General features: G+C 39.2%; 1 protein-coding gene across 6 annotated transcripts in view; it reads left to right on the plus strand.

The window, feature by feature from the left end:
- Positions 1-4,613, plus strand: part of LOC103040994 (unc-79 homolog, NALCN channel complex subunit) — a 69,304-nt gene extending 64,691 nt beyond the window's left edge. For 5 of the 6 annotated variants that reach the window (XM_015607908.3, XM_049463673.1, XM_007257374.4 and 2 more), the window contains 7 exons: positions 107-196; positions 311-486; positions 967-1,150; positions 1,746-1,949; positions 2,330-2,407; positions 3,684-3,725; positions 3,828-4,613. In XM_015607908.3, the coding sequence (XP_015463394.3) occupies positions 107-196; positions 311-486; positions 967-1,150; positions 1,746-1,949; positions 2,330-2,407; positions 3,684-3,725; positions 3,828-4,016 (963 nt within the window). In that variant the 3' untranslated portion in view covers positions 4,017-4,613. The remainder of the gene's footprint in view (positions 1-106; positions 197-310; positions 487-966; positions 1,151-1,745; positions 1,950-2,329; positions 2,408-3,683; positions 3,726-3,827) is intronic. The other variant, XM_049463672.1, reaches the window with a different exon arrangement.
- The last annotated feature ends 5,942 nt before the right edge of the window (positions 4,614-10,555 follow it).

Genomic DNA, 10,555 nt, shown 5'->3' on the forward strand with positions numbered 1-10,555 from the left:
TAAAACATACTTAATTTATTTAAATTCATACAAAATTTGGGTTTACAGTGTTTAATGGCAAGTAAATTCCGATTTTTACATACTTCTTCTGTTTCTGTTCTCTCAGTGCACAACAGCAGCCATGGAGTGTTTGAGGCAGTACCTCAGTGAGCTGCTGGACTTCATTGCAGATATGCACACTCTGACCAAACTAAAGGTTCAGTATTGATTTTTAAATAGTTTAAACCATCAAATGAAAAAAAAATATACCAACAAAAATGTTAGACATATCAGCACTGTAATTAGAATTATGCTGTCTGTCTCTCTGTAGAGTCATATGAAGGCCTGCTGTCAGCCTCTTCATGAAGATACTTTTGGTGGGAATCTGAAAGTGGGTCTAGCCCAGGTTGCTGCAATGGAAATCAGTAAAGGCAATCACCGGGACAACAAGGCAGTGATTCGCTACCTGCCATGGCTATACCACCCACCTTCTGCCATGCAACAGGGGTAAGATGCCTCACAAGTGGAGAAGGGAATCTTCATTTAATGCCCATGCTATTTGTACTTCATTAGCAAGCTTTATTATTTTTAGATTTTTTTTTTTTCTATTTTTTTAATACCACCATCATACCATCTCAAATTATTACCATGATATACAATATTACTGGGGCAGGGAGTGTAAATGTAAGCTAGTCTTAATTTAGCTAACTCAACTACAGATGTGCTGAGTATCAGATAACTGAGCGGAGGTACTATTGACTTACTGTTCACAATTTAAACTCATGTATACATACATGTATACTCATAAATACATGTATTTGACTATACAGATACTGAACATAAATTCTACACATCAAACATAGATGCCTTGGTATTCGGTATTACCATTATGCTTCCCAACACTAATTCAGGCTACTATTTTTTAGCATGGCGGAAGATGTTATTAATGTTCTGTAATTGTTAACTGTTGCACTTTCTCATCCTCAGGCCAAAGGAGTTCATTGAATGCGTGTCCCACATTCGCCAGCTCTCCTGGCTCCTGCTGGGCTCTCTTACTCACTGTGCTTTGCATCAGGGCTCAACGTCTTGTATGCCCATTCCACTGGACGCTGGATCTCACATTGCAGACCACCTCATTGTAATTCTCATTGGCTTCCCGGAGCAATCCAAGGTACAATATTAAGTTGATTTTAGATATGTATTTTTTTTTATTATGTTTTAATTCAGCATTATTTTATGAAGGCCTACAACAGACTCACAAATAGAAAAAACAAATACCAAATATACGAGATATCTTCCCAGATTCATATGCATCTGTAGCATTGGTATAAATGTAGTAAATGTGTAGGTGTCTTAGCGTTTTGCTGTCATAAAATGTTATTTCTATTATTGCATTTTACAAATGATTTAAAAATATATTTGTTCAGTTTTACTTGATTAATTATATTCCACCTTTCTCTTAATATTGTTCAAATATGGATCAAACATCCATATGCTAAAAAAAGAATGGAAAATATAATTTAATTTCACTAAATGTGAATGTAATGTTCTGTGTTCTGTGACTGTTCCATGTCAGTTCACATGATTCTTTCACTTCAGGTCCCAGTTCTGTATCTCTCAGATTGTTAAATGAAAAGCATGTGCATTTCAGATTACAAAGGGAGCCCAGAAGAAAAAATGTCAATTAGGAATAATTTAATTTACTTTGCTTTATGTTTAGGTATTGCTGAAGCAGAACATTGACATTCCTGTTTTTTTCTCATTAGACATCAGTGCTCCACATGAGCTCCCTGTTCCATGCCTTTATGTTTGCCCAACTGTGGACCATCTACTGTGAGCAGGCCGCTGCTGCCCCGGCCGGGCAGAACCAGAACCAGAATGAGTTTTCATCTGGAGCCATCCTCACTGGCCTGGAGTTCTGGAGCCGAGTCACGCCCAGCATCCTCCAGCTCATGGCACACAACAAAGTAGTAAGACCCAGTTGTCTACAATGTATTTTGTTCTTTTGGAATGCCGTGTGTGCTCAGCTGGTTCTTTTTTGCGTTGTGGCTTTTTTATGAGTACATATTTGTGAAACTGCATGTCCTTAACATCGTTGGAGGCTGAGTCATGAGGGGAGGCATCTGCTGCTAAGGTGGTTGATGTAGCGTTAAAGCACAGCTGACAAATGACTCAGTCTTTATAATATGGTCAATATTAGTCAATTTGATTTGAATGGATTTCTGCAGTGTTTGCACTGTGTTCCCTCCAGCTGAACTGTGCTTATCCGTATGTGATCAAGTAGCATGATATCATTTTGTGAATCACGAATGACAACTGTTCAGAGAGGCTGTGTTTTTCTTCCCTTTAGATGGTGGAGATGGTGTGTTTACATGTCATCAGTCTGATGGAAGCGTTACAAGAATGTAATTCAACCATTTTTGTGAAAGTAAGTTTATTCATTATTGGTTTTTACTGTCATTTTAGTTTAGAGCATCTCAATTGCACTGTGTGCTGTGCAAAGAAAACATTGTCTCCTGTATTTAACCCATCTGTGCAACAAATAGACCCTAGTGAGCGCACACACACTCTAGGGAATAGTGAGCAGTCCTAGTGGCAGACCCTGGGGAGGCTAAGCAGCAGTAAGGGGTTGAGTGCCTTGCTCAAAGGCACTACAGTTTTTTCAAGGCAGATCAGAGTATTGAACCGATGACCTTTCGGCAACTGTTCTGTAGTTGCCCCACCGTGCTAAGAATTAAATAATGTTCTTAAATGCTGTTGTATTGTGTACAACAACAGAGAAATATAAAATGTCTGAATAACTATATATATATATATATATATATATATATATATATATATATATATATATTATTTGATTATATATTATTATATATATAAATATACATATATACACTGCCTGGCCAAAAAGAAAAACACTCTTAATATTTAATTGGACAAACTTTAGCTTTAATTACAGCATGCATTCGCTGTGGCATTGTTTTCACAATGTCACAACATTCATTGCGATTTGCATACTTTTTTCCTCAAGATCTTGCAATGATGATGGGAGATTTGGAGCACTGTGCAAAGTCTTCTCCAGCAAATCCCAAAGATTCTCAATGGGGTTCGGGTCTGGACTCCAACCCAAGTGTGAAAATGATGACTCATGCTCCCTGAAATCTTTTACAATCTGAGCCCCATGAATCCTGGCATTGTCATCTTGGAATATGCATGTTCCATAAGGGAAGAAAAAACAATGTCTTTCTACTTGGTTGTTTAACAAATAAGAAGCTACTATTGCATCAGTTAAATAATCAGGGTTAAGTAACTTGTTGCCAGCTTAAACAAAATCACACACACCTATTTGTTACCTATAAGTTAAATCCAGATGGTGACCTTTTTGGCCAGTCATTGTATTTCTCTGCCTACTTTAATGGTAGTGTATAAGCAAATAGCTTAAACTAACAGTACAATCTTTTGCTGTTATGGTTAAATTAAGAAATGGTTAAATTAAATTATCAAATTATTAAAATTGAGGTGCACACACACACAAACCCTACAGAATAATTGATAAATGCAACATCAGATTAACTAACTACTAAAATCCAGTTTACTTGCTGTTGGCAAAAATGTGTCAATGTTAGATGGTTATTATATGATATCCTGTGGTCAGCTCTGGCTCTGAGTTTGTTAAAACTTAATCATTTTCTTCACCTTCACAGTTAATTCCAATGTGGCTGCCAATGATTCAGTCCAACTTAAATGTAAGTACACCATCTATCATACAGTGTGATATAAATTTCAGACTCAATAAAGGCCAGGTACTCTGTGAGCCGATAAACTCTCTGTCTCTGTCTGATTCATAGCACCTATCTGCGGGTCTCCAGCTGCGTCTGCAGGCTATCCAGAACCGAGTGAATCACCAGTGTCTCCAGGGGCCCGGATCTGGCTCCTTTCCCATAGCCCTGCGCAAGTGGCTGCAGTGTACTCAGTTTAAAATGGCTCAAGTGGAGATCCAGTCATCTGAGGCCGCCTCCCAGTTCTACCCCATGTGATGTGCAGAACAGTCCTATAGGAGCTTCTGTGAGACCAGCACACATCTGTTATCTGCACCATCCAACATACTGTTTTTCTGTCTGACTCCACATGTAGTTGTATTTAGAAGCTCAGCTTTTGTACCTATGGAATCAGCTGAACAGTCTGTGGGTTTGGACAGCAGCAACAATACAGAAACAGATGCAGACTAACAGTAAATCTTCAAAGAGGTCTTTATATTCACTTGTGAGTGTATCACCATCATCATGCATACATAGGAAAAGTTTTCATCTAATTCTGAAACAGTGTCACTGAATAATAAGGTGTCAAAACAGCAGAATGTGGTACATACAGATGCAGGAGTCTTCCTTAGTGTGGGTGAGTGTGTGTTTGAGTGTGTGTGGTTATGTGTGCCTCAGCCAGACATTGTGAGTAGGTGTGAAAATCACTGGCTGTAGTGCACACACCTTTCATATGCATTATCAGAAAGCGTGAGAATAATGGTGTTAAATATAGAGGGCTTATAAAGATACAAAGATAATGAATAATATGTTTATAATATATTATGTTTGTTCATTTCAAGTTTATTCTGAAATAAACAAGAACTAATTTTTTAAGGTGTGTTCTGTCTGTCTTTGCTTTCTTCTTTTCCTGAACACGAAACTTAACACACCAATTAATATTAACTCTGGAATTAATGCATATATCTTATATAAATAACAGAACAAAGGTAAACACATACCTCACACAAACCAAATTACCCTTTGGATTTCCAGTATCTTCCCCCTCCTCCGCTCTCAGGCTCCAAGATCGGACATATTGCCTCTATCCATCCATCCCAGCACAAATCAATCAGACCACAAACCAGGTCCAGGCAGCCATGTAATTTAATAAAGACTGACCCACAGACAATGGAGGTAAATACGCCTGGTGAAGCAGGAGAATAGTGGCCATTTTCACTCATTAATCAGTGCTGCTTTCTCAGAAATGCAGCAAACACAATTACAGCTTACCTCAACCAAGTTTAAAGTGATAAAGTGTTCTGGCCAGGTCTCATTAGCTTACAGATAAGCAGCACTGCCCTTTCAAGCTCCCTTTTTTCACTGTACATTCTAAAACAGGGTTTACTTTGTTTACTTTAGAAATCTGTACAGTGGCATGCCACATTTTGGGACACTTCTGGTCTAAATAGTGTATCTCTCTAAAAAAAAGTCATGTAAGTAAAATATGATTTCTAATATACATATAGTTAAAAAAACACGTTTGGTATTTGAAGCTTAACTTTTATAAGATTTCTGATGCAGAATGTTGAGGTAAGGGTGCAGAAAAGGTCCTGATGACTCCAAAATTGACTGATGTACAATGAAAAAATAAGTTATTCAATATGTTTATTATGTGGACTTATTGGCATGTGTCCTTTATTTATTATTACAATCAGTAATACACAATCAGTAACACAAAGTATTTTTGTAATAAATGTCAAAATTAGTATCTAAATATTTTTCTCAATAAGGCCTCTAATTCATGAATAGCAAATAGAAGTAAACAAGGTGTGATATTCTCGAGAATATCAGCTGATTAAAGATCTATTATCATAAGATTTTAATTATAATATTAATATATGCATTATTATTTTTGACCAAGGACCCACAACTAGTTAATATGAAATGAGAACAACATGAGGGTTACGTTGAAATTTGTCCAAATGGGGTTTTGATTTGCTTCCTCATAATGCCAAATCCTTATAGCCATATCCTGCTTTGTGGGCATCAAATACAATTTTCTAGACAGTAAAGGAACCAAGGGCTTCTGGTGGCTGGGACAAGGTTTGTTGAGCTTTTGAAATTGCATGAGCTGGCCTTTCCTAGCGATGAATTTATACTAACCATGAACCCATAAGTTAATTTATGTCTAAAACCATAAAAGTTCAAATCTATTGGGGGCCTCAAACATACTACTCCTTTAGTTTTTACTCCACTCCTACAATAAAAACCATGGACTTAAAATATATTTAAAAAAAACTTTGAGCAGGGGTGCATAAACATTTGCATGCCACTGCATATAGCATGCAGATGCATCAACAGACACATCAGCACACTCTGCATCCCTGGCAACATGCCCTGCCCTCTAACAAATCAGAAGGTGAGGCACCCTTCCCATCGACCTCTAAGCCCAGCTCATCAAAGAGACCCTATCCTGCAGTGTGTATGTGTGTGTGTGTGTGTGTGAGCAATCAACTCCCCATGCTCAGATGCAGCATCTGCCAGACGCCTGCCATGGTCGTTTGAACTCGGAGCCCTTTCAAATATCTCACTCATTAAAAGCTGCTTATATAATCAGTCTCATGAACACTGGCTCTCCTCCTGTCTGATCCCACCTTACGCCACTGCCTGCTTCTCTTCCACACAGCAGACCATGACAACCTGATGAGAGGACAGCTGGAGGTCAGTAATTAAAGCGCACCAGTGTGAGTGGTCAGCTGGCAAGGTGTGAGTGGAAAGGTGGAAAGGTCACAGGAGTGGAAAGGTGTCTTAGGCTGATGAAGGTAACTATCACTTCAACTACCAACAAGCTCATCACTTTGGTCCTCAAATTATCTTCATGGGCCTTGGGTCTTCCATTGATGAGTGCTGGGGTTGTGCTGGCGCTCAGGATTGTTATGGCAGATTAGGCCTTTAGAAGGCATATTGACCCAGTGGAGCACTACAGAAACTAGCATTAGGATTGTGTTGTTTGTTGGGGAATGCTTTGAACCGTTGCTTGGACTAATATGGCATTAAGGCATAATTATGATTATTATTTTATAATTGTATTTCCAATTATTTTCCCCATTTTCGAACTGCTGCTGATGCAGCATTGCCGAATAGCATCACAGCGCACTCAAAGGAAAGTGCAGCGAGTTGATTATGATACATCAGCTCACAGATGCCTTGTCCTGATCAACATCCCCCTTTGGAGTGATGTGGTGAGAGAGCGCCATCTACCCACCCAGTGAGAGCAAGGCCAATTGTGATCTCTCAGGGCTCCGGTGGCCGATGGCAAGCAGCATGAAAAGGAGTCAAACCGATGAAGGCATAATTGATTTATCATCAGTTGAATTAGATCTTTATCTTCGGATTAGAATATTGAGCACATTTATTAGCTATAATCTGGGCTTGACAGGGGATGCCAGGGGTATATATACCCTTAGTATTGAGCTGTAGAGCCAGGGGTACTGTATTATCTGGACGAATGGTTCTCCATTCAATACTTCTGGTATGTTTTGTGCAGTTAGGGATGATGAAGGGTGGTGATCATACACCATGTTTTGACCTTAAGCCTGAGTGAGTAGAATAATAGTATCATACTTATAAGTATGTATCTTGGATATTTGAGTATACTTTACCTTTGACAATTATATCTGTACTACAAGTATGCAATTGTCAAGTACCCCCAATTTCAAAATCACAATGAATTTGTCCACATAGTGCATAATACAAATTAAAACAGCTGCAACTATCATAGGGGCTCTAAGGATCCATACAGTAGTTGTCTTCCCAAGTATGTAAACCACTATTTTTAAGAATGAAAATGTACCATGTTCTACTGGCACATGGTGCTTTAATAATCTCCTTAAACTGCAGACATATCCTGTTACAAAGCTGTGCTTTTTTCACAGCAGTCAAGGTGCCACGGCAGAAAATTTGCCGCTGCACAGAGCTTTTTTGACTCTGTTGCAGCCAAGCCCCTGCCAACCCGCACAGGCTTGTCAGATCAGTTCTCTTCCTCAGCCATTTAGAGTGCTGCAGGCCGGACAATGCATGAATGTTTAAATTGCTCAAAGTGTCACATGATATTATTCTCAAGTGGCACATTTACAGAAGAGAGGGAGAGATAGAGATAGGGAGAGAGAAAGAGCTTTTTTGGATGTATTTGTCCCATTTCTGTTATGATTAATTCACAGTACTCAAATTCTTCTCCTGGGTGCAATTAGAAAACAAATTGTTCTTGTTAGCCCTTGGGACACATTGGCCTGGAACACCAAGAAATTGCCTGCCTTGCCGGGTGGCAAGCGACAGCCCTTACATTTCCACATATCTCACTTACTAGTCTACACACTTACTTACAGAACAGTGTGTATTTTGACAACCTGATATTCTGCTATGATGACTATCTAATGCAGTTCAGACATGCACAAAGTGTTGTTTAAAACTTAAATGAGTGACCCCGAATTACCTTAAATGATAGAAAGCCATTACATTTCCCTATATGTGTGCCCACGGAGCTCCTAAGGTAATATGGAGAGAATTTTGCGCCAAAAGGTTTACGCCAAAAAAAAAAGTAAAATCTGCAATCAAAATAAAAAAAAAAAAAGTTGTATGTTGCAAAAAAATATAGCAAGTCCTTAGCAGCATAATCCACAGAAAATCCCTTAAACCCAAAAATTAAAGCAAAGACGGGCAAAATCCAAACAGAAATAACTGCAAAGAATGCTTGCAACATTCACATTTTCCTTTTCATTTTTTAGTTTTGATTGAGAATTTTATATATATATATTTTTGCATAAAACGTTTGGCACAAAATTTACTCCATAATGTAACATAATGTAAAAAAAAATAATAATAATGCATGGCCACCACTAATTAAAGCCTGGGAACAAGGTGATCCACAAAATGTACAAATATTGCTTACATCACAGGATTTAGTTATTGGAGAATTGCAATGTGTATTTGTTTTACTTTGTTTGAGATACAGTATATACTTCTCTGAGTTTTTTATATTCTGAGTGAAATGTAGAATAAATGTATTACTTCGCTCTGCTTTTTCTCCTAAAGAGTTGATGTTGACATCTACGTGAATGAATGGGAAATTTAAATGGGCTTTTCAAAAACTTGCCTTTATCCATTGGCGTAGGAACCGGGGGGATAAGTCACCACCCAATATCAGAAACAGGTGGATTTGTCCCCCCCAAAAATAATACCACAGAACTGGGGCGTTGCCAGGAGCAAATCATTTTGATCAGCTCAGCTGTGCTATTTAATTGGGAGACAGGCCACTGAGCGCTGTGTGGGAAATCTCTTAGCGCCAATCACGGTGCCGGTTCAGGGAGAAAGTTCCGCATCTCAGGAGAAACAGCCAATCATTTCCCTGGTTTTGAGAAGCGCAAAGGCAGTGCTAGTTTAGTTGTATATAACGACATAAAGACTGGTATTGCAGAACTAAATAACTTGTAGGACTTAAGGCGTTTTAGCCATAATGATCATTATTAGGAGAACATGTTAAATGCAGCTTAATCGTAAAATCTACGAAGATAACCAAGTTCAAATCTGAATACCTGATATTTACATCTGCCGAAATGATACCCCTCTCATCTCAGCACCCTTTATGATGAAGAGCCAGGGGCGGATCTAGCCATTTTGGGGCCCTAGGCAAAATATAAACAAGGGGCCCTCATTCTTGAAACACACACATAAACCAAATAACTAGAGATGGAACGATCGATCGGCAGTGTATCGGTATCGGCCGATTTTCAGCCAAAATACGGTATCGACGATCGCCAGATATTCTTCTGATTTTAGCCGATCTGATTCAGGAGTTAAGGGTTAAGCAGTTTATCAGAGCTGTGTGTGGATGAAACTGGTGAAACCGGTGAAACTGCTCGATTACAGGAAGCTGCAGTTCCTCATCCAACCACTAGTCGGAGCTGCTGCAGCATCACAAGCCCCGCTGTCTTTAGTCAGAGCTACAGCCCAGCCACGGGCTACAGGGCTCAGCTAAGCCAGTCTGGAGCGTTTTTTACAGTTTTACAGTTAATCTGTGTAGGAAATAAAGGTTTTAACCCCACTAAACGGATAATACAGCTCTCTACAGTTCATCTTTCAGCCCAAGCAGCTAACAGCAGCAGTTTAGAGCAGCCGTCACGGAGTCACTGCTCGGATTACATTATAAACAGGTCAGTTAGCGCGCTGCTAACCTCATGATGTTTATAACTACGGAGTTTAGTGGACACACCACGGCTGCAAGGTTAGACTGTTGAAGGCTGCTGAAGACTATTAAAGGCTATTGGAGGTTATTGAAAGGATTATTGGGGGCAGAAATCAGTAAAGGCTGGTTAGATAAGTGATTCACGTCCTCCTCCTTTGCTGCGGTGAAACTGCGACTAGCGCTGTCACAGTGATGTTTATTAACGTCATTAAAACAGATTTTGTCAGGTATTGTCTTATATTGTCGTAAATATTTACAAATAAACTTATATCTCTCCTAAAAAGCGTTTATTTTGGTCAGTAACACTCGTGTTTATTTACTTGCAGCGTAAATTACCAGTGTTTGCTTTGGCGTGAATCTAATTAGGGGAATCTGTACCAGGTTTGCCTGGCACCTGTGTGGCATTAATGTGGCATTTGGCCCCGCCCAATATCGGTATCGGCGATCGGCCGATCGTAGTGAAAGGCGATCGGAATCGGCCCCAAAAACACTGATCGGTCCAGGAGGTGTAAAAAAGGAGGTCAATCTGCGATTCTTTTGCTCTCTGCCCGTTTCTTTCGTTTAGCAGAACCACTTTCATAACTCCGCTTCATTT

Source organism: Astyanax mexicanus, chromosome 14 (genome assembly GCF_023375975.1).
Source record: "Astyanax mexicanus isolate ESR-SI-001 chromosome 14, AstMex3_surface, whole genome shotgun sequence".
NCBI lineage: Eukaryota > Metazoa > Chordata > Actinopteri > Characiformes > Acestrorhamphidae > Astyanax > Astyanax mexicanus.